This window comes from Mytilus trossulus, chromosome 1 (genome assembly GCF_036588685.1).
Source record: "Mytilus trossulus isolate FHL-02 chromosome 1, PNRI_Mtr1.1.1.hap1, whole genome shotgun sequence".
NCBI lineage: Eukaryota > Metazoa > Mollusca > Bivalvia > Mytilida > Mytilidae > Mytilus > Mytilus trossulus.
Window position 1 is genome coordinate 8,513,173 of NC_086373.1, and position 25,912 is coordinate 8,539,084.

The following is a 25,912-nucleotide window of genomic DNA, read 5'->3' on the forward strand; positions in this document are numbered from 1 at the left end:
ATTCATTTTTGTTGTAAAACAAAAATGCATCTCAGACGACAGAAGAAGAAAAAAAAATCAGAAGAAAAACAAAAGGTCTTTCCATGAAAAGTAGAAAGACCTAAAAAAAAAAAAGGGTGAAATTTGTTCAGGAACAGACCCTTGTTCTTCGTTACATTTGGATCGAAACGATTCAACGACTCATTGGTAGGGTTATGCCTCTTTGAAAATTAACCAGTGTCGGTTGGCCACTAAAGCTCAGAAACCGTAAGTTGTAGCCACTTATGATCATCACCAATGATCATCAATTCACGATACCATGACAATTGGCCTAAGGTACAAGGTCATGATAAGATTACACCAAGTTTGCTTTCTAAAGAATGACGGAAGGAAAATAAGAAAGATGCATCGTTCTTCATACGATTGTTGTGAAGTTAAGTTATACAGTATGAACATGTTAGGTTATCATCGTCCTTCATAATGCTAAAAAAGGAGAAAAGTACCAAAGAACTGAAGTGTGAACTAAGAAAAGTCTAAGCAACATAAAACAAACGCACACTGACAATCCACCATTTTCTACATTTGAAAATGCCTGTACCAAGTCAGGAATATGACAGTTGTTGTCCATTCGTTTGATGTGTTATGTCATTTAATTTTGCCATGGATTATGGACTTTCCGATTGAATTTTCCTCGAAGTTCAGTATTTTTGTGATTTTACTTTGTTTCTTTGTAGTATGATTTAGTTTGTAACCCGGATTTGTTTTCGCTTAATCTATTATTGACCATGGATGAGGTGTACAGGGGTCGAAATTAGCGCTGGTCCGATGGTCCGGGACCAGTAGAATTTCAGTCGGATCAGTATATTTTGTCACCTGATGGTCCGGCGGACCAGTAGAAATTCGTCGATAAAATCCCTGATTGAATCGCAATTTCGTTTTTTTTTTTACAAAACAGTTTACCTGCGAACTCAATAACACGGTACTAATAACACCGTGTATAAAAGCCTTAATAGGATTCTACACGTACCACTACAGATACAGATACAGGTACTGGAGGTACTTAGTACTGCAATTGATTAAGTTTTTAATAATATCGAGGTTGAGTGTCTTTACAACAACACAAAATGTGGAAATTTTTTGAATGAGCCAAATCGACAGACAAAAAATAAAAAAATGAGTGACATTCAAATGGAAGATCTGAATAGAGTTTATGGCATTGACAAAGAGATACGTAAATATCAAAATTCATAGGTAAAAAAACCGCGAATGGTTTAATTATGTAGTTGATTGCAATGTAATGAATTGTATTATGTATATCATGTTAACAATTTTCAGTGACAGACCTAGATAAGAAATGTATTTTTGTAACGAGTTCTTCAAATTTTAAGTTAGATTCTGTACTTGCTAATGAACAATCAGAACAGCACTAAAAACTACGAGAATAAAGGAGAGGAAACAAAGGAAGGGAAAATCATGAAAATAAATGTAAACATCTCTCATTTATATTAGTGTTTGTCAGATGAATTTCATTTGTGTAGGACCAGTAGATTTTCAGTCCACTGGTCCTGCTGGCCAGTACACAAAAAAGCTTAAATGCGACCCATGGGTAAACTACTGTTGCCTTTATTTAGATTGTAATATGTACTCCGTTCACACTAGCATTTATTTTTAAATCGATATAATTTGAAACGATCTAAATAAAACCAGTTAGCGTTCACATTATCTCTTATCAAAACGATCTCTAACTGTCTAATCTCAACCAGTGCATTCAAACTACAATTAAAATCGCAATCGGCATTGCGTATGAATAGAACTGATTTATCAAATTCATGTGTTGATATACTGATACACACAATTAAAAAAAACAATCGGATGAAGTTATTGTGTCTCTTGAATCACAAGTTAAAATTTTGATACTGGTATTATTACAGTTTCTTAAAAATTTTGACAAAAACAACGAAGCAACGAAGTTACATCATAACGAAATACTGCGGTTTAGTCAGTGAAAAGGAAAAAATAATCATAAGAAAAGAAGACAAAGATTTTGGAAATGTATGCTACGTCGAATTAAGACAACAGTACATTATTATTTTTTAAACCGATCTCTGCGTTCACATTTAATGTAAGATCGGTTTACTTTAGATCGATTGAAACTCAACTAACTCTTTTGGTGTTTAAGTCTAGACCGATTCAAAGCGTTCACATTAACCTTCAAATCGATCTAAAGTGAACCGATCTAGTTTAAATCGATTAAATGTCCTAAGAGATCATTTGCTGCTTTTTGTATCGATATCTGCTTCACATCATTCCTAGAGTAGAAAATTTCACAGCAATATGGTATGAGGTTTCATGGAGAATTTTATAAAATTGAGAATGGAAATGGGGAATGTGTCAAAGAGACAACAACCCGACCATAGAAATAACAACAACAGCAGAAGGTCACCAACAGGTCTTCAATGTAGCGAGAAATTCCCGCACCCGGAGACGACCTTCAGCTGGCCCCTAAACAAATATATACTAGTTCAGTGATAATGAACGCCATACTAATTTCCAAATTGTACACAAGAAACTAAAATTTAAAAAATACACAAGACTAACAAAGGCTAGAGGCTCCTGACTTGGGACAGACGCAAAAATGCGGCGGGGTTAAACATGTTTATGAGATCTCAATCCTCCCCTATACCTCTAGCCAATGTAGAAAAGTAAATGCATAACAATACGCATATTTAAAATTAAATTCAAGAAAGGTCCGAGTCTGATGTCAGAAGATGTAACCAAATAAAATAAACAAAATGACAATAATACATAAATAACAACAGACTACTAGCAGTTAATTGACATGCCAGCTCCAGACTTCAATTAAACTGATTGAAAGATTATGATTTCATCACATAAATATCAGGCCCAATCCTTCCCGTTAGGGGTTTAGTATCATACCATCATAACATATATGAGAAGAACATAACCCGTGTCATGCCAACAACTGTTTTTTTGAATAAATGTGTTTAGTTCCGATGCAAAGACCCTATAAGTGAATCAATATTAACGACAAAATAAGCAATCTTTAATGACCTGTATCGTAACTATATCCCTTCTTGATAAGTCTATTTAAAGGTTTTGTTAGTTTCTGAGGTGAATACTGAAATTTTTGTGCTTTATAAAGAATATTTCCATAAAAAATTGGATGTGAAATACCTGAACGTCTAAGAAGTCTGCATGTTGAGCTATATTTACGAATGATGTCCTTATACCGATTATAAAATTTAGTAAATGTTTTGACTAGTTTGTGATATCGAAAACCCTGGTGTAATAATTTTTGAGTAATACATAAATTTCTCTCGTTAAAATCTAAAACATTGTTACATACACGAGCGAAACTTACAAGTTGAGATATTTATATACCGTAAGATGGCGATAACGGAACGTCACAATCTAAAAATGGATAATTAACGATAGGAAATGAAAAATCATCTCTTTTATCATAAATTTTAGTATTAAGCTTTCCGTTAGTGATATAGATACCAAGATCGAGAATAGGGCAGTGGTCATTGTTAGTATTAGCTTTATTTAAAGTAAGTTCAACAAGATAAATTTCTTTAGTATACATACTGAAGTCGTCATTATTGAGAGCCAAAATATCATACAAATATCTAAAAGTATTACTAGTATTAAATTTGTTAATGAGATGTTGTTTCGATGGTTCTTTGCTGATTTTTGTCATAAATTGTAACTCATAGCAATACAAAAAACAGGTCCGCAATAAGTGGTGCCCAGTTAGTCCCCATTGTAATTCCGGTAACCTGACGATATACGGAATCTCCAACCCGACCATAGAAAAAACAACAGCAGAAGGTCACCAACAGGTCTTCAATGTAGCGAGAAATTCCTGCACCCGGAGGCGTCCTTCAGCTGGTCCCTAAACACATATATACTAGTTTAGTGATAATGAACGCCATACTAATTTCCAAATTGTACACAAGAAACTAAAATTAAAAAAATACAAGACTAACAAAGGCTAGAGGCTCCTGACTTGGGACAGGCGCAAAAATGCGGCGGGGTTAAACATATTTATGAGATCTCAACCCTCCCCCTATACCTCTAGCCAATGTAGAAAAGTAAATGCAAAACAATACGCTTTATATATTCTTAGTACTAGAAACAATTTTGTAGGTTTTGCAGATTATTTAAGAACGCTTGAAATACACGCATACTTTATGAACCGCAAACTTACACTTTCCATGCAATATTTAAAAATTTAAATGAGATAAAATAACGAACCTTTTGTTCTGATATCTATGTAAAAAGAAAATTAGATATTTCGAATCGGAAAGTTTCTTATCAAATGGCAAAATCAAGAGGTCAAACAATTAAAATGAATAGAACACAACTGACAATTACTTGGTTCAATAAATAACTATAGGTCGCGACCCTTTCTTATGATAACTATATATATATATATATATATAGATATAAGCAATTGCAACTGATAAGAAAATAAAGCATTGAACAAAGATATCTATTAGTCCTGGTATCTTTGATGAGCTTATTTACTGTTAGATAACAGATGAATGATTGGTTTAAAAATGTCGCCAACTTTGCCAATTTTGATTTTGTGTTTTTCAATTTCACATGCGTCATGGTGGCACCCACATCCGCACATGGCCTGGAACGATGTGATTAATGAACCTCACATCAACACTGGTGTTCATGGAGAAATGTTTGTCGTCGATTTGTTTGAAGTGCATACAAAAATCATTGATGATCTCCACAGGTTTGTCATTTTGTTTCTAGTTGAAAAAAGCTTTTCGGGGAATTTGGTCATTGGAATTTTCCCTTGATATGCAAATAATTATAAAAAAAAAATCTGACTAAAAATGGTATTTCTTGGGGGGCCCTTTATAACTTGCTGTTTGGTGGGAGCCAATGCTCCGTGTTAAAGACCGTACTTTGACCTATAATAGTTTACTTTTATAAATTGTGACTTGGATTGAGAGTTGTCTATTTTGCACTGGTACCACATCTTCTTATGTCTACTTATGAATTTCCAGCGATATTGAAGTTCATACCACACTTTATTTGTAAATGTAATCACATTATTTATTTACGGATACAGCATCAATAGTACTGGTGATTGACCATTTATGAATGATCTGGCTTCTACACAGTAAATGACAGTATCATAATGTGTAGCAGACGTACGTTCTCAAAGTCATCAATAAATTTTATGATTATCATTTGATTGGTTTGAATTTACGGACTTGTTGTCTTGAAAGGAGGAGGTCCTGGTAGAGCAGTTTTTGGCCTCAAATTTCAAGTTCATCTGCCGAAAGATTTTGGACACTTTTTAAACACATTAATGTCTATTTCAATTGATTCAATTATTTTTTGTGAAAGATTTTAACTGATTCACTCACTAAAAACGCTCCGATTCAAGCTTAAATATGAAAAATCTATCAAATATGCCAAAATCTTTCACTTTTTATATGTTTTTTGTCAAAAATTAAAGTGGCCGCATCCGTGTTCATCCTCGACCTTTATCATGATAAAACTTGTATCATCATTAAACACAACTTACATTTCAGTATCAAGAATGAACACGAATGCGGCCACTTTCATTTAAGACGGAAACCGTCTTAAATTTAACTAAAATGCTGAAATTGTGAAGATTTCAGTAATTTAGCATGACTTAATGATGCAAGTACCCATATATGTGCGTTGTAATGCAAAAAAACAGTCCATATTTATATAGCAGAAGCATTATACCTTTCCAAAAAAAAAAAAAGTTTACATTTATACAATTTTGTAAAACTGCTATATTTTGGGGCCAAAAAGTAGTCTTACTGAACATACTCCTTTCCTCGGATATCTGTATGTTTATGATTTTTTTTTATTATAAATGCACAATCTACGGCAAACAATTTGACATAAACTGTTTTTGTTATTCCATTTATACCATACACCCTATTTTTTCTATCTCAAGTTTTACTTTCAATATGTTTCCTCCAAATTCAGGAAAGGGAAGAGGGTGATATGTTACTTTTCCGCTGGAACAAAAGAAGAAAGGCGGCCTGATTCCACCGACTTCCCATCCGATGGACTTGGGCTTTCTAATGAAGATCGACCCGGCGACACATGGGTTGATATAAAAAATAGTCAGTATGTATAAATATTATGTTAGCACATATCGCGTCGGTCGTCGTAGTGTGTCTGTCGTAAACTTGTTCAAAGATCTTTTCAGAATCAATTTCAACAAAACTCGGCCTGTATGCTCCTTTGGTCAAACACTATAAGTACAAAGTTCGTGTTTATTTTATTCTAGACAAACCCTTAAACACGACAGCCATGAATAAAATTAGAACTGACATCTTTAAAACTCTAGTAATTGAAATAGAAAATATGACATGGTAAGATGATCCAAATGTCAAGATTTACTTATTTTCTATTTTTAACGTTTATTGTTTCAATAAAGATATTAATAGGAATAAATCATAAGAGGCAAACATGATCAGTCATATGAGATTTACGAAAATGCCAATATGACCAAATCATTGGATAACATGATACGTTGTTTTTTGCTCTGAGATGATTTGTTTACCCTTTTTTGTCAACTTTTGAGGCAGAAAGCGCGACATAAGGAGAGTGATCCTGTGGCGTTAATTAACTCTTTAAAAGGTGGAAGACCTGGATACTTAATACTTTGTATATATATGCCGTTTGTTACGAATATTCAGTCTATCACTTGTACATTATCCTTGACCTAATTTTCATGGTTCAGCGACTAATTAGATATAGGAAGATGTGGTGTGAGTGCTAATGAGACAACTCTCCATCCAAGTAACAATTTAAAAAGTAAACCATTATAGGTTAAAGTACGGCCTTCAACACGGAGCCTTGGCTCACACCGAACAACAAGCTATAAAGGGTCCCAAAATTACTAGTGTAAAACCATTCAAACGGGAAAACCAACGGTCTAATCTATATAAACAAAACGAGAAACGAGAAACACGTATATATTACATAAACAAACGACAACTACTGTACATCAGATTCCTGACTTAGTACAGGTGCAAACATTTGCAGCGGGATTAAACGTTTTAATGGATCCAAACCTTCTCCCTTTTTCTGAAACAATAGCATAACATCACAACATAGAAAAACGCACGATAAAATATCAATTGGCAGACTTAACTCAATCAAAAAAACTGTTTTGTAATGTAAATTTTTCTCTCAATATGAGTAATAGGATATCTATATATTTGGTATGTACGTACCTTGCAATGTCATCATGGCCGTCCGACAGTTTCCACTAAACCTTGACCTCAATGCATCAGTGAACAAGTTTAGGTTTTTGTGGTCAATAAAATTGAGAATGAAAATGGGGAAGGTATTCTATATTTCAGATACTATAAACAATAGGTCTAGTATATTTGGTGTATTGGAGGATTGTAAGGTGGCCACGTCCAACTAGCAGATGTCATCTGACTTTGACCTCATTTTCTAGTTCAGTGGTTAAGGTTACGTTTTTGTGTTTTGGTCTGTTTTTTTTTTACTGTATACAATAGGTCTACTTTATATTTGATGTATGCAATGACTGTTAGGTGTACATTTCCAACTTGCAAGTGTCACTCACTGACCTTTAATTTTTCATTTTCATGGTTAAGTGGTGAAAGGTTAAAGTTTTTGAGTTTTTGCCTTTTTTGGACCTCATAAAAGACCCCAAATGACAAATGTAAAACAATTCAAACGAGAAAAATAACGGCCTAAATTAGGTAAAAAAAAATGAACGAAAACCAAATATGTAACACACCAACAAACGACAACCACTGAATTTGCAGTGAACACATTCATAATGGAGCTTTTTTTTTATAAAATATTTCGTATTTTGTATAACGTTGTTTTTCAGTGTAAGACGTATAATGAGGGATCGATTTGAATACGCACAATCTCGCAATTGTGATGGTGTATATCCAGATAATGTTGATGGATGGGTTGAGAATCAAGCAGGACTTCATTTGACACCAGATGATCAATTGGACTATAACAGATATTTAGCAATAGGTAAACATTTATATATGAAAATATATGCATGTATTCCGAAAGGAAATATACAGACAATCCTCACTCTATATACAAAATTCAGTCCTGGTATCTATGATGAGTTTATTTACTCTTGTCTTAACTTTGCAATACTGTTTCAAAGATGATGTGATTCCCTCGGTTCTGTTTGTTTATCTGATTAGGTTTTGCTTAATCTAATTATGACTTTTGAACAGCGGCTCACTTCTGTTGTCGTTATTCAGTAAACAAATGAACTATTCATATGTTACACTTAAGCATTTTCCTCTCAATATGTTAAAGTTCACATTGTATCCCCAAAGAACAATATTAAAAATGTAAAGTATCAACTGCTGATATCAAAATTAAGAGGTAAGTAATATATAGATCCAATTTCATCTGAACGAAGGTGATTCAAATGAATAATGTTTATTGTATCATCTATCTTTTGTAAACAAACCTTCACACAACATATTATACGGAATTTTGTAAAATGCCTCTGGACGTCGGGGGACAATAACATACTATTTCGCTTATACCCAGTCAATAACTATACACTACTAAACCCTTTTAAAATTACTTTACAGAGGCACACGGATATGGTATGGCTATCGGACTGAAGAACGATGTAAGCCAACTTGATGACCTTATAGACGCTTTTGACTTTGCCATTAACGAATCATGTATGGATTTTGACGATTGTAACCAGTACAAACCATTTTTTGATGCTAATAAGGTATACCGAAATAAGTTTTATTCAATATTGATGAAATTTAATAGGTTTTTCTTTATGAAAGGGATTTTGAATAAATAAGCATATTCACCTGCGGAAAAGGATATTCACCGCGCAAAACGTCGCATGCTTTTACGTGCATAATTTTGGTTTTTTTTTTTTATGTACAATTGGTTTTGGTAAATAATTGCCATTATATACATTTCTCTCGGAATATGGAATAAAACTTACTGTCTTTTGTTTGGTAAATATGTGGTTTAATTGACTTTTGAAAAACTACATTTTTACCTCATCAAAAGACAGTAATTGTATAATATTCATCGTTTCCTTATTGAGATATACACCTTTTAAAATCATACCAAATACGGAAAATAAACTATATAATAAAACATTTTATATCATTACCGAAGTCGATTTGATTCAGTAAGAATGGTTTATTAAAACATCCCTCTATATAAATCTAACTTGTGATTCAAATATTCTTTGCAAAATAATTGGGATAACAATTGTCACATTTTCATTTGGGTCAAAGAAGAGGACCTAGACCCAATTTTCAACAAGTGTGTCATCGTTTGTTTGTTTTAGGAAGTATAGGAATTGAAAATTTGGGGTTGAAGTCAACGATACACCAATCTAATCACACAATGAACCATTGCTCACATATTTTTTGATAAATAGTTAGAAATTTTATATCATTTTTAACTTTTTTCATTTAAGTATCCACAATAATGCATATGATTTTTTTTGTTTTAAATTTTAGCCGGTGTTCCACATCCAATACGTGAATTCTACAACAGAGGGTCACGCGAAGCAAGATGAGATATGCTCATCGTCAAAACGTCCTCATGACATGAATACTTTAATTAAGCATGGGATGGTAAACTGGAAAATTGGTTGTTAATTTTTTCTCAGTAAAAAATATCTTCCTGATGTGTTTGTATTTATTGAAAATCCTCTGATGCAACGACGATATTGTTTTATATTATTGTATTATTTTGAATACTGCATATGTTGCATCATTATAGGTTTTTCTGTACCATGTAACAAAGTTATGAGAAATTAAACCAATTCGAGGGAATTCGTCATTTTGACGTGCATTTTTAATTATTTCTGTGTTCATCTAGAGCGGTTTAGAAAATATCATATCTCGCTATAGAAAACAGTTATATACGTATATAAATTGTTCAATATGATAAAAAATAACAAATAAATAAACAGGAAACTATCTTTTCTCTGTCTATTGGTGTTCCGTTACCGTACCGGATATTAGCTACCATCGAGTCTACACATTTGTTGCCGGGGTAGTTTATACACAGTTTAAAACAGTCTTCCAAATTTTTTAACTTCCCTTGTTAACTCTATATTACTAGATCTAAAAATTCTCCATGAAACCTCTTTTCATATTACTGCAAAAATTCGTACCCTAGGAACGACGTGAAGCAGATGCAATCTAATTAAAAACAGATCTTTCATCGTTCCGGTTTTCTGATATGTCGCGACTATTCCTTACTTATCCCGCTAACATGTTTAACCTCGTCACATTCTGTATGTATATGTCCTTACAGAGTCAGGAGCCAGTCATTCATTGGTTGTTGTTTGTTCATGTGTTACATATTTGTGTTTCGTTCTTTTTATTGTACATAAATGTGATCGTTAGTTTTCTCGTTTGAATTGTTTTACATCGTAATTTCAGGGCCTTTTATAGCTGATTATGCGGTATGGACTTTGCTCATTGTTGAAGGCCGTACACTGACCTTACGATGACCTACAGTTGTTAATTTCTGTGTCATATGGTCTCTTGTTGAGAGAGATTCTCACTGGCAATCATACCACATCTTCTTTTATATATATATAGAGACGAACTACTTGATAAACAGCTGCCTATTCCTGAAATAGTATAGGACATTTCAAGAAAAGAATGGTGGATTGACCATAGTTTAATTGCTAGCCAAACGTCTCGCTTATACGACAATGTTAAAATAATATCACTACGTGACACAAATATAACACAAACACAACATGAAAACCGCAAAACAACAACGAACGTCTTCCATCAGCGACAGACACCCAAAATAGCCATGCTAACGTAACAAATATTCGATCTCGAAATTTATACAATTATTTTCCCAAAAACCAGTTCAAATACTAGTAATTGTCATGACAAGGATGGCATTGAAAGGTTATGTTATAATTATTTGAACTACAAACTATAACACATAAGTCACACTTTTTATTCAATATGCAAATATGTTAAAACATACCGAAACCCTATCTGCTAGCTATGTATAAAATTACCGAGAGGTGGTAGCCTTGTTATGATATAACGAGAGAACCCGACTGATAAGAAAGTTAAACATTAAACAAAGATATCCTATAGAGATTAGACTTATGCTTGGTTGAACATGTCGCCAACTTTGGTAATTTTGATTTTGTGTTTTTCTTTTGTACATGCATCGTGGTGGCGTCCACGTCAGCACATGGCCTGGAACGATGTGATAAATGAACATAATATCAATACTGGCGTTCATGCAGACATGGTTGTCGTCGATTTGTATGATGTGGGTACAAGTATCATCGAAGATCTCCACAGGTTTGTCATAGTGTAACAATCAAAATGTTTATTTAAAAAAAAAAAAAGCCTATTGGAAAATTTAGTCAGTAGGGTTTTTGCTTTCCTTAATTATAGGAAGATGTGGTGTGAGTGCCAATGAGACAAGTCTCCATCCAAATAACAATTTAAAAAGTAAACCATTATAGGTTAAAGTACGACCTTCAACACGGAGCCTTGGCTCACACCGAACAACAAGATATAAAGGGCCCCAAAATTACTAGTGTAAAACCATTCAAACGGGAAAACCAACGATCTAATCTACATAAACAAAACGAGAAACGAGAAACACATATATATTACATAAACAAACGACAACTACTGTACATGAGATTCCTGACTTAGGACAGGTGCATGAATTACATAGAAAAGAAAAGGACGCTATGAAATAAGGATAGAAATCATAACATATTTGTCGCAAAGTTTACAAACACTATGTATTTTTAAGTTTTAATGAATTTGAAACCACATTTTATTTGAATTATCTATTGACTGATTGCAGTACTGATCTCTGTTACTTGGTCGATAACACTATATAAATAACCCATAGTTGAGAGGGTGAAAGGCCAGATAAAATCTGCTCTATCGGCCTCTCAGATATGTGTTATATAATTTATTATACTGAATGTCTTATCATTATTGTCTTTTACAGATTTATTTCATTTTAAAAATATTTTCTATGACGACACGTACATAACAACATTACGGGTATTATGAAAATCAACAGAAGTGAAGCAAGATGATAACATGATGTAAATAAACTCATCATAGATACCAGGGCTAAATTTAGTATATACGCCAGACGCGTGTTTCGTCTAAAAAAGACTCTTCAATGACGCTCGAATTCAAAAAAGTTTAAAATGCAAAATAAAGTACGAAGTTGAAGAGCATTTATGACCAAAATTCCTAAATGTTTTGCCAAATACAGCTAAGGTAATCTATGCATGAGGTAGAAAAGCATTATTTTTAAAAATTCTAAATTTTGTAAACAGTTAATTTATAAATATAACCATATCAATGATAATTCATGTCAGCACAACAGTGCTGACTACTGGGCTTGTGATACCCTCGGGAAAATAAATCTCCACCAGCAGTTGCATCGACCCAGTGGTAGTAAACAAACTTATAATAGATACCAGGACTAAATTTAGTATATACGCCAGACGCGCGTAAATTCAATTCACTGTCCTTTAAATTGCCGATTTTTGAATGGTCTGGACGAGATGATAACATTTAAAAAAGGGTCACACGCTCAGCTGTGTGATAGAGTAAATTAACACCATTGATAAGCCAATCAAAATATGGCATTTTAACGTGAAGTTTATAATGTTGATTCACACTTTATTCTATGGCTTCTAAACAGTCAGTAACGTTGTCATTCTTCCTTGTAAACATAATTTTAGATGCAATTCATAAATTGTGTGCTCCAATTACTTCATACAATTTGACATTAATAGTTGTTTGCTAACTTATTTATACCGTACATCAATTTATCTCTAAGTTGTCTTTGTTTCCTTCACATTCAGGAAAGGGAAAAGGGTTATATGTTACTTTTCTGCTGGTACGAAAGAAGACTGGCGAGATGATGCCTCCAAGTTTCCTTCCGATGGACTTGGGGTTCCTAATAAGGATTGGGATCACGAAACATGGGTTGACATAAGAAATAGTCAGTATGTATTCATAATATTTAGTCTAAATAGCGTTCGTCGTCGTCTGTTATTTTAAACTTATTCAAAGATCTACGGAATCAATTTAAAAAAAAATTGGCCTAGGTGACCCTTAGGCCATCTAGCATTAAAAATAAAATAAACAATCCAACAACATGACAGTTAAGGAATCTGCAGATAAAAAGGGAAAATCTGACATGGTAAGATCATCAAAATATCAAAATATTTATTTATTTTTTTAAATGTTCAGCTATTTTGTTTTTCTTGTTTCAATATTTTGTGAAATAGGTATTACTTTTAAATACGCAAAAATGATTCGTCATACAAAATCTACAAAAATACCAGTATAAACAAATCATAAGATGACGTAATACAGAGGTATTGATTTTTGTTTTTCTAACTTATTACGTGCTGGTAAAGATTTACATTGTAGAACTGTACAAGGAAAAATTGATCACAAGACCAACAAACTTTAATAAGATAATGATGTTAGTCATGAATAAAAATCATAATCTTATAATGTTGGAGAGTGGCACTTGTTGAAGATGCACATATATCGACACAGGCTCGTAAATAAAGGCAACAGTAGTATAACGCTGTTCGAAGCTCATAAATCGATAGAAAAAAAAAACAAATCAAGGTTACAAACTAAAACTAAGGGAATCGCATTAGATATAAGAGGAGAACAACGACAAAACAGAAACACAACATTAAAATGTAACACACACAGAAACAAACTAAGCATTAGACAAAATCCGATGAGAATAACAAATATAACATCAAAACTAAAAACATGAAGTTGGGATAGAAAAGTACCGTGACATGTCGTAAAGCAATGAGAATTCACAAACAAATATAAGAGGAAACACACGACACAACAGAATCAAAACGTTAAATGAAACACACACAGAAACGAACTATAAATATACCAATGGCCATTTTCCTGACTTGCAGTGACGCTAGGATGAAAAAAGTTCGAAGGCCAAAACAAGCACAAAGCTGAACAGCATTGAGGACCCAAAGTTCAAAAAGAGGTGCCCAATACGACTAGAGTTTTCAGCATGGGATAAGAACATCCTTATTATTTAGAATAATTTATTTCATCTACAAAACCTTATCCTCCTACTGGCAAATCAATGTTGTATTTAAACGTTTTATTGGAAAATGTCACAATACTCGAACGTCATACAAAACTATCGCACTTCAGCGAAAGTACCATCGACTCGTACTTCACCGAAAGTACCGTCGACTCGTACTTCAGCGTGGACCATCGCACTTCAGCGAAAGTACCGTCGACTCGTACTTCAGCGTGGACCATCGCACTTGAGCGTGACCATCAAACTTCCGCGACCCCATCGCACCTCCGAGTCTTACATATATATCATTACGTTGTTTTTCAGTGTAAGACGTATAATGAGGGATCGGATTGCAAACGCAAAATCTCGCCATTGTGATGGTGTAGATCCGAATAATGTCGATGGATATTTTCAAAATCAAGCAGGACTTCATTTAACACCAGACGACCAATTAGATTATAACAGATATTTAGCGACAGGTAATAAATTTATATATGAAAATATGTATTCCGAAAGGACAACTGCCGACGTTCCTCACTTTTTACCCTTGTCTAAAATTAGCAATATTGTTTCAAAGTTGATGTGTTTCTCTTGGCTTTAGTTCGTTACTCGTATTGATTTTTTTTTGCTGAATCTAATTATGACTATTGAATAGTGTCTTTCATTTTGCTAATGTGCTATATCTAAATGTCATTTGGTTTTATTTCAAAAACTTGTTTGTTGCTCGTCTTTCATTTTTGCTATATGCTTTGTCTATATGTCTTTTATGTTTCCACGTTACATATATGACGTGGCTCTGTACTTATACATCCCGTCATTGTGTTATTGTACTGTGGTAAATTTTTGTATTCTTGTCCTTAATGTTTACTAATATGCTTGGTTTGTATGCCATTTTGTGCTTCTTTGTTCCATGTTTGTGTGTTTTGTTATTTGATTTTTCATGTGATAATGAACTTTCCGAATTGATTTTCCTCTGAGTTCAGTATTTTTTAAGATTTTACTTGTTTTTGTTTTAGTGATTAGGATTAAAGCACAATGTTGACTTCCTAATTATTTACATTTTAACCTATTATGTCTCTTCGTTTTGTTCACGCATCATTGTCAAAATGATGGAATTTGATGCGTCTGTCATACAAGTGATAGGTCTAGCTAGCTATAAAACCAGGTTCAATCAACCATTTTCTACATAAGAAAATCTTGCACCAAGTCAAGAATATGACAGTAAGTATCCATTCGTTTGGTTTCTTTGATTATTGAATCTTAAACACATTATAATTTTGATAGCATTTTACTTATCCTTACCAATTTGTGGAGAAAGTTGGTTACTGCGTGTTACAAATAATTTCAAAAGTATATACTGGGAAATCACACAGTGAACTTTTATACAACAGCTTAAAATTTCTGTAAACCACAATTACAAGGTTTGATAACTGATTTCAATTCAGCAATATTAAAACATATATAAAATTATAAACACGCAATGTATACTATGTGTTCATGAGATGAAATCATACACAAATAAGGCAGTGATTAAAGTGTACGGACTGATGCACCCAATAATTATACTCACGTTAGGTAAAGTGGCCTGCTAGGAGCGGGTTTGATTTTCTGGTCCATTTTTTCGAGGGATATATCGGATTTTTGATAAAACATGTAATAAAACTGCTTTTTTTCGAAATTATAATAGTCTCTTTCATTAATACTCATATTATTTTGAATAGTATACATGTTTTACACAACAAAGAAGCACAATTTCCTTGTATTCAACCCCCCCCCCCAAAAAAAAAAATCAGTATTCTTGACTAAACAAAAATATTTTTAGTTTATGTCAGTAATTAAATAAGATAAGTTCACTATTATACATTCCCATTAAAACACAAAAACATATTACGTTGATCAAAATTAACCTTTTTCGATTTAATGCAAATTTATTGTTAGGAAAACTTCTGCCACAACTTTCCAGTGTTGAATTAGACATCACTGCATCCTTTATAAATAAAGGCAACAGTAGTATACGTTGTTCAAAATTCGTAAATCTATGTACAAAAAACAAAATCGGGGTAACAAACTAAAACTGAGGGAAACGCATTAAATATAAATGGTCCATATAACATAGTGCAGGAGACTTCATGTCGTTCTACCATTGATTTTACAGTTAATAACATTTCTTGTGGTGAACACCGGAGTTTTGAATAAAGGGAGTAAGAAACCAACTTGACAGCAGTGAAGAATAAGAAAAAAAGCTATCTTATAAAAACTATTCTACTAAAAGATCCTGTCCCCACCCTCACAAAAAAAACACAAAACAATACACACACACACGCACATACACCAACACACACACATACTTAATTTGCATCACTTTATTCATATTGGCAAAGCAATTTGAATTAATTTTCTTATATGAATAACAATGAAATGAAAAGTTCATCAGCTTAGCACACTATATGTATGTACGTATCAATCCAAATTGTTTATGCTTACATTAGATTATTTACATCCTAAGTATGTACTGAACATGTCTGTGGGTACGTGTAATAACATTTGAGTAATTAGCAATATATTCAAATGAACGATACTTGAAGAAGTGCAAGTGTTAGTATGCTTTAATCAAACTGCATTGGTTTCGTGCCTTTGAAAATATTTTATTTAAACCCTTTTTTTATTCTTTTTTTTCAAAACGTAAATGCACTGACAAATAACTAACTGTTCAAGCAATAGGAAGACGACACTCAAAACCAAGGAGTAAACAAAGACTCACAAAATCAAGGGACATTTATATCAACAATTACAAATAATAAATAAGAAACAACACGAACTTGTATAATTACTCGATCGAAATTTAAAAAAAGTCAAAATGTTTTTAATGTTTATTGAAGATTTACATAATTATGTATTTTTTACCATTGTTTGTCTTGGTTTTACCTGGTGAATATGGGACGTCCTACAATTCTGATCATTCTCTTTGTCAGACGTAACCCCTCTTTTTTTAAATCGAGTCAGTAGCTTTTTGACCTGATGCCAGATTTTTCACAAGAACTGGTTTACTACAGTTATCAAAAGTACCAGGATTATAATTTTATACGCCAGACGCGCGTTTCGTCTACATAAGACTCATCAGTGACGCTCAGATCAAAATAGTTAAAAAGCCGAATAAATACAAAGTTGAAGAGCATTGAGGATCCAAAATTCCAAAAAGTTGTGCCAAATACGGCTTAGGTTTTCTACTCCTGGGGTAAGAAAATCCTTAATTTTTCGAAAAATTCAAAGTTTTGTAAACAGAAAATTTATAAAAATGACCATATAATTGATATTCATGTCAACACCGAGGTGCTGACTACTGGGCTGGTGATACCCTCGGGGACGAAACGTCCACCAGCAGTGGCATCGACCACAGTGTTGAACTGTATTGGAGGGAAAGTTTCTTTTCAAACCTATTATCATGACTTTGACTGCAGCATGATCATCACAAGCTAAATTATCTTGTAGCAAATCAATCATAGGTACTGCATCACTGTAGGTGTTGCTTTGTAGGTCTTCCTTTTGCAAGCAAATTAAGTCATTAAGGATTGCATATGTTTGTATTGGTATTGATTTACTCATAAGTTCTTTGCATCGGGAATACACACTTTTTTCCTAAAACCATTTGTTGACATGATACAAGTTATGTTCTTCTCATATATTTGATGATGGTAAGATACCAGACCCCTTAATAGAGGGATTGTACTTGATTTTCATACGATGAAGACTAAATCTTTCAATCAGTTAAATTGGGTCTGGAGCAGGCATGTCAGAAACTGCTAGTAGTCATTTGTTCATTTATGTATCATTGTTATTTTGCTTAGTTATTTTTGTTACATATTCTGACATCGAACTCTTCAATGTAGCGAGAAATTCCCGCACCCGGAGGCGTCCTTCAGCTGGCCCCAAAACAAATATATACTGCTAGATATACTTACTGGAGGTGTGATGAGATGATTGAAGCTGTTAATTTTCTCCTTGATAATATTTCATACGTTTCGGCACACAAGTTTATCGACAGGTTGTAGGTATCCCCATGGGCACTAATTTTCCCCCTTTAATATCAGACTTGTTTTTGTACTGTTACGAATCACAGTTTATGACTAAACGTAGTAAAGACCCGTCGAAATTGCATTTTAATTGATGAATTCAACAACTCTTACCGTTATCTTGATGATATTTTTTCGTTAAATAATCATGAATTTTCTCAGTATACTGCTGAAATTTACCCCAAGGAACTTACTTTAAATAAATCAAATGATTCGGTAATAACTGTCCTTTCCTGGATTTAGATATTTCGGTTTTAAACGGGAAACTACACACTAAAATTTAGGACAAAAGAGACGATTTTTCGTTCCAATTGTTAATTTTCCATTTTTAGATGGTGATGTTCCTTTCGCACCATCTTACGGTGTTTATATTACTTGTTCGCTGTGCCCTTGTCTGTTGTGACGATTTTGATTTTAACGAACGCAACCTATGTATTACTGGTAAATTATTAAACCAGGGATATCGTTACCATAAATTACTTCAAATCTTCATTAAATTTTTCCATAGATATAAAGATTTGGTTTTGAAGTTTGGTTGTACCTATAAATATTGATTTTGTTATCAGTAGATAAAAAGCTAACTAAATATTACTAGTATGTTATTTACATATACATTTTCATGGATCTACAATCTGTCGATACCTTTTACTTGTCATTGCACCAGGTCATGTTTTTCTCTGGCTGTTTATGACGTCTTTACACTAAATCCATTGTATGTTGGATGTGTACGGATTGATTGTTTAGTCTTAGAGGCATGATTTTTTTTAGTTGTTAGTGGGATTTGACCTAGCTGTCAGATAACTGCGAGTACTCTCAGATCTGTTCATTGTGTCTTTTTGTGTCGGGATGTACAAGCACCCGGCCATGTCCACTTGTATCTTTTTGTCTATCTGTTGAGTTAAGGTAGCACAATACAAAGATTTTATAACTCCAACTCCCAAGTTTTAAAATGCTGTAACTTTCTTAATAATGCTTGAAAATTTATAAAAGAGGTAGTTTTGGATAGCTAACAGATTATTCTTTCAAATTAATGCAATGTTAGTATTATGAAAACAATTATGTAACCAATTATAATGTTAACTGTGTCTAAAATATTTTTCACCAAATTTCCACTTTCAAATGAAATTAGCTTCTGCATAGGTATCCCTAGAGGGTTGATTTTATAACATGTTGTTCCTATGGCCATTATCTACAAAAGGGTGTCTCAGATTTCAGATAGAATGTACAAAACAAATTTTACACCTAATTAAACATTATCTTCTTTTATGTGGTTAGGATGTTTACACTAATTAGAGATTTATGAGAGAATGGAATACCATAGAGACAATCTGAGACACCCTTTTGAAGCCCATGCTGTGTTGATTAAGATTTCGTTAAAATTTTCTGTATAGTACAAGAGATGATAGAGCTAAATTCATTCAAGTGAACTTACCTAGATTTTGCCACTAATTACGTAATAATTAATTACATAATGATTGCATAATAAAAATATTGCATTCATTTAAAAGATTAATCTTTTATCTATCTATATATACCTCTGTTATTATTTTCTATGCATTCATAAGAAAGTTACAGCATTTCAAAGGTTAGTGATTGGAAGTAAAAAAATCTTTGTATTGTGCTACCTTAAGCCTTTCTCAACTGATTTTTATAGTTCGTTCTTGTGTTGTACTGTTGTACCACTGTCCCAGGTTAGGAGAGGGTTGGGATCCCGCTGGCATGTTTAACCCCGCCACATTAATTGTGTATGTGCCTGTCCCAAGTCAGGAGCCTGTAATTCAGTGGTTGTCGTTTGTTTATGTGTTACATATTTGTTTTTTGTTCAATTTCTTTACATAAATAAGGCCGTTAGTTTTCTCGTTTGAATTGTTTTACATTGTCTTATCGGGGCCTTTTATAGCTGACTATGTGGTACGGGCTTTGCTTATTGTTGAAGGCCGTACGATGACCTATAGTTGTTAATGTTTGTGTCATTTTGGTCTTTTGTGGATAGTTGTCTCATTGGCAATCATACCACATCTTCTTTTTTTTTTTTTTTTATAGTTCAGTGATAATGAACGTCATACTAATATCCAAATTGTACACAAGAAGCTAAAATTAAAATAATACAAGACTAACAAAGGCCAGAGGCTCCTGACTTGGGACAGGCGCAAAAAAGCGGCGGGGTTAAAAATGTTTATGAGATTTCAACCCTCCCCCTATACCTCTAGCCAATGTAGAAAAGTAAACGCATAACAATACGCACATTTAAAATTCAGTTCAAGAGAAGTCCGAGTGTGATGTCAGAAGATGTAACCAAAGAAAATAAACAAAACAACAATAATACATAAAAACCAACAGACTACTAGCAGTTAACTGACATGCCAGTTCCAGACTTCAATTAAACTGATTGAAAGATTATGATTTCATCATATGAATATCAGGCACAATCCTTCCAGTTCGGGGTTTAGTATCATACCATCATAACATTTATGTGAAGAACATAACCCGTGTCATGCCAACAACTGGTTTTTGATAAATGTGTTTAGGTCCGAAGCAAAGACCCTATAAGTGAATCAATATTAACGCCAAAATATGCAATCTTTAATGACCTGACAACAGTAACGTAACTATATCCCTTCATAATAAGTCTATTTTAAGGTTTTGCAGAGGTGAATACCGACCTTTTTGTGCTTCATAAAGAATATTTCCATAAAAAATTGGATGTGAAATACCTGAACGTATAAGAAGTCTGCATGTGGGGCTATATTTACGAATAATGTCCTTATACCGATGATAAAATTTAGTAAAAGTTTAAACTAGTTTGTGATATCGAAAACCGGGGTGTAATAATTTTTCAGTAATATATAAATTTCTCTCATTAAAATCTATAACATTGTTACATACACGAGCGAATCGTACAAGTTGAGATATATAAACACCGTAAGATGGTGACAAGGGAACGTCACCATCTAAAAATGGATAATTAACGATAGGAAATGAAAAATCATCTCTTTTATCATAAATTTTAGTATTAAGCTTTCCGTTAGTGAAATAGATATCAAGATCGAGGAAAGGGCAGTGGTCATTGTTAGTATTAGCTTTATTTAAAGTAAGTTCAACAAGATAAATTTCTTTAGTATAAATACTAAAGTCGTCATAATGGAGAGCCAAAATATCATCCAAATATCTAAAAGAATTATTAAATTTGTTTATGAGATGTTGTTAGGATGGGTCTTTGCTGATTTTTATCATAAATTGTAACTCATAGCAATACAAAAACAGGTCAGCAATAAGTTGTCCACAATTAGTCCCCATTGGAATTCCGATAACCTGACGATATACGGAATCTCCAAAGCGAACAAAAATGTCATCTAGTAAAAAATCAAGGGCACATATAGTATCAAAGCATGTCAAATTGACATTTTTAAGGCCGTACGGTGACCTATAATTGTTAATTTCTGTGTCAATTGGTCTCTTGTGGAGAGTTGTCTCATTGGCAACCAAACCCCGTCTTATTTTCGTCTTAACATGCCTTATGTTTGAACCTGTCCCAAGTCAGAAACCTCTGGTCTTTGTTATTCTGTATGTTTTTTAATTTTATAGATATAGGAAGATGTGGTGTGAGTGCCAATGAGACAACTCTCCATCCAAATAACAATTTAAAAAGTAAACTATTATAGGTTAAATTACGGCCTTCAACACGGAGCCTTGGCTCACACCGAACAACAAGCTATAAAGGGCCCCAAAATTACTAGTGTAAAACCATTCAAACGGGAAAACCAACGGTCTAATCTATATATTACATAAACAAACGACAACTACTGTACATCAGATTCCTGACTTAGGACAGATGGAAACATTTGGAGCGGGATTAAACGTTTTAATGGATCCAAACCTTCTCCCTTTTTCTGAAACAATAACATAACATCACAACATAGAAAAACATACGATAAAATATCCATTGGCAGACTTAACTCAATCAAAAAACGTATGATTACACAATGAACGAATAAATTTGATCTGCGATATCTGAATACAAATGCACAGTTAATTAAATATTAGAGACAAACATTCATGACTAAAAAGCTAACAAACAAATTCAAACACAGGACATCACTGAGAAATATTTAACCAATCAATGTTCACTTTAGAAAAAAAAACCCGTTTTTTTATAATCTTGAAGTTTATACAAATGTTGTAAGAATAAGTGAAAAATTGAAGATATTACAAATCATCAAAGCTGGTGTACAGACAAGATCCATATAAATAAAAAATAACAAAAAAGCATTATAAACAGTATCAGCAGGTCGAATTAACAAGAAAATACGATTTGAGAGTACTTGCAGTTACTGACAGCTAGTTAAAAGCCAAAACCAATTAATAATAAAAAATCATGCATCAGAGACTAAAATCGACTAAAACACATCACAGGGATTTAGTATTTTAACGTCATTAATAGTCAAAGAAGACATGACTTGTGCAATGCCAAAAATAAATGTATCGACAGGTAGTAGTATAGTAAAGAGCGACTTCTATAGAAATAAAAGTTAACGTGTCTGTGTCTCTATACATCTCGCCTCAAAAGATAATGAAATTTAGTTATGTTTTAATTTGCTAATGACAAAATCAATATTAGTGCCAATGTGAACTATATTCAGAGATCTAGTTACAATATTGGTACGATAAACCTTACTTATAAGTTTGTTTAAAGGTTCGATGAGTTTACAAGAATCACATAGTGATTTCCTCGCTTTAAGTACAATATTACCATAAAATTTAGGATGTGAAATACCATTTTTAATAAGCTTTCTACAGGTATAGCCAAATTTACTAATCAAATCTTTGTATCTATGAAAGAATTTAGTAAAAGTTTAAGTAATTTATGGTATCGAAATCCCTGACACAACAATTTACCAGTGATGCATTGATTATGTTCGTTAAAATCTATGACATCAGAACTCACACGGGCAAACCGAAAGAGTTGCGATATATAAACACCGTATGATGGAGCCAAAGGCACATCGCCGTCTAAAAAAGGAAAATGAAAAAATCGTCTCTTTTGTCGTAAATTTTAGTGTGAAGTTTCCCGTTTGAAATTGAAATGTCTAAATCTAGAAAAGGACAACTTCTGCTGTTTATGTTAGATTTAGTTAAAGTCAGTTCGTTTGGGTAAATTTCTGAAGTATATTTAGAGAACTCTGGATTATTCAACGAAAAAATATCATCCAGATAACGGTAGGTATTTTTGAATGTATCAACCAAATATAACAATGATGGGTCTTTACTGAGTTTGGTCATAAACTGAGATTCATAGCAATATAGAAATAAATCTGCTATTAAAGGGGCACAGTTGGTGCCCATAGGAATACCTACTTCCTGACGATACACTTTATCGCCGAAACGTACATAAATGTTATCAAGCAGAAAGTTTAAAGCTTCAATCATATCCTCACATTTCCAGTAAGTTTATCTAGCATACTTTCCTTTTTCGTTACAAAAAAAAGCCCGAAACGAGTTACAGCAAATAAAATTACAATGAGATTACCCGCTGAATTTAAGCATATCACTAAGCGGAGGAAAAGAAACAAATAGTTCATTTATATGTTTGGGTGTTTAGCTTGACGTACATTTTCACTGAACTAGTGCAAACAAATATTTTAGGCCGGCTGAGGATTTTTGCTGCGTTAAAAAACACATTGGTAGCCTTAAGCTGTTGTCTACTCTTTGGTCGGGTTGTTGTCTCTTTGACGTTTTCAGCATTTCCATTCTCAATTTCATGTAGCCCTACTCCGGTTCCTTATTTGATATTCAGACTCTCTGTCGTGCTATAGGTGGTCGTTTTCTGTTTCTCAAGGACTCAATATGTGGCGTCATTGGTGCAGGGTTTCTTGTAGAACTTGTGGCATGTTCCAAACTGTCCAATTGACAGAAGAATATTTCTGTGAGGAGCTCTTTTGCGTTCTTTTCCATTTTACGTCTGAATCACATACACAGTGGTGTTCATGTTAGGCTGTGTAACATTTATGTACATGTCCTCTTTCTATGTAACAGCTCTAACATGCGTTCCATCAAAGGCGACTACTTTGGAAAGAACATGATCTCGAGGTTGCTAAATGGCTCCACGTGTTCTCTTGTCATATCCTCTCTCTGTTGACCATGGCTGTCTGCTGAAGAAGATGCAAGTTTATATGTATTCTCGGACGCACTTAAATGGACTCAGCATACTTACTTGAATGTTCCTTACTACCAATATCCTCAATTTTGATAAGTCTGTTCACAGGTATACGTGGTTGTCAATCGAACATCCCGGAGTATGGAGAACATTGCTTGACTGTTTGGTGCAATGATATGCATGTACAAGTCCGACTTCCAGTTTTTCTCCTGAGTTTTCTGTAGAATTCCAATTATGTTTTGTAATGTATACGTAGTTGAATCTCTTCGAAAGTTCATTGCTCATAGTATGGTAAGGTGTTGTTGAGGACTTTTCTCAATCCAATAATGTTGAGGACTTTTCTCAATCAAATAATTCTTTGAGATCTTTGATTATCTTACTCATAAAGTTTGGGCGGAATACCAAAATGTACAAACATTTTTTGAAAAAAATGCCTTTGTTGTGATTCATGTGGTTTGGTTCTTGAAAGGGACTGCTACAGCATATCTGGTGAAGTGGTCTGTTATTAATGATATGTTGTCATACGCTGTGGTTTGGTTCTGAGTAGGAACTACTACATCATGTATGGTTAAGTGGTATGTTATCAACAACATGTTGTGTTACACTCTTTTCTTTATATTTTAAAACTACTTAACAGTGGCACACGGCAATGACTTAGCTATCGGACTGAAAAATGATGTTAACCAACTTAGTGACCTTGTAGGCGACTTTGACTTTGCCATTAACGATTCATGTATGGATTTTGATCACGAATGTGACAACTACAAACCATTTTTTGATGCTAGAAAGGTATGTCAAAATTAGTTATATTTATAGTGTCCTTGTTGAGATAGACACCTTAACAAATGATACCAATTAAGGAAAATAAACTATATAATATGAAAGTTCATATCATTACCGACCATCAAGCTGATTTGATTCCGTTATAATTGTTTATTAAAAAATTCCTCCATTTACACTTAACTTGTGATTCAAATATTCTTTGTAAAAGATAATCGGTTTCTGATATTTGAAGTCACATGAAACGAGTGACTGGTGAAAAGTAATGTTTATCCAATTATTGAACCAATGCATGTATACTTGGTCTTCTGTGCATGATTTTATCATTTATTGTATGCATCCATATCGTATTATTGTCAACGATATTACTCTCGGTCTGTTATGATGTGAAAATATATTTCAGTTTATTAATTGTAGTGTTTTATATTTAATATTTATATTAATAATTGTATTATTTATTATTTTTCTTTCTAAGTAGGCACCATAAGTCTTTCATAATTTTGATTTTTATTTGATTTTAGCCTGTGTTCCACATCCAATATGTGAGTTCTTCGAATGAAGGTCACCAAAAGCAACATGAGATATGCTCATCATCAAAACGTCCCCATGACATGAATACTATAATTAAGCATGGGCTGGTCAACTGGAAAATTGGTTGTTAATTTTTGTGATGTGTTTGTTTTCATTGAACTTTATTGAAATCGTTTGATGAAACGACGATATTGTTTTATATTATTTGTATTATTTTGAATACGGCATATGTTTCATCATTATATATTTTTCGTCTAAA

At 33.2% G+C, this 25,912-nt stretch overlaps 2 protein-coding genes across 2 annotated transcripts; both read left to right on the forward strand.

Moving 5' to 3' along the window:
• Nucleotides 1-4,527: 4,527 nt before the first annotated feature.
• LOC134706552 (uncharacterized) lies at nucleotides 4,528-9,712 on the forward strand. The gene is made up of 5 exons (XM_063565584.1): nucleotides 4,528-4,750; nucleotides 5,992-6,135; nucleotides 7,883-8,037; nucleotides 8,622-8,770; nucleotides 9,528-9,712. Exons 1-5 carry the CDS (start codon nucleotides 4,548-4,550, stop codon nucleotides 9,666-9,668), a joined length of 792 nt encoding a protein of 263 aa, XP_063421654.1. The 5' UTR covers nucleotides 4,528-4,547; the 3' UTR covers nucleotides 9,669-9,712.
• A 1,182-nt stretch (nucleotides 9,713-10,894) lies between these two features.
• On the forward strand, nucleotides 10,895-25,912 carry LOC134706562 (uncharacterized). The gene is made up of 5 exons (XM_063565596.1): nucleotides 10,895-11,357; nucleotides 12,902-13,045; nucleotides 14,443-14,597; nucleotides 24,980-25,131; nucleotides 25,644-25,912. The coding sequence occupies exons 1-5, from the start codon at nucleotides 11,170-11,172 to the stop codon at nucleotides 25,782-25,784; spliced, it is 780 nt and encodes a 259-aa protein (XP_063421666.1). The 5' UTR covers nucleotides 10,895-11,169; the 3' UTR covers nucleotides 25,785-25,912.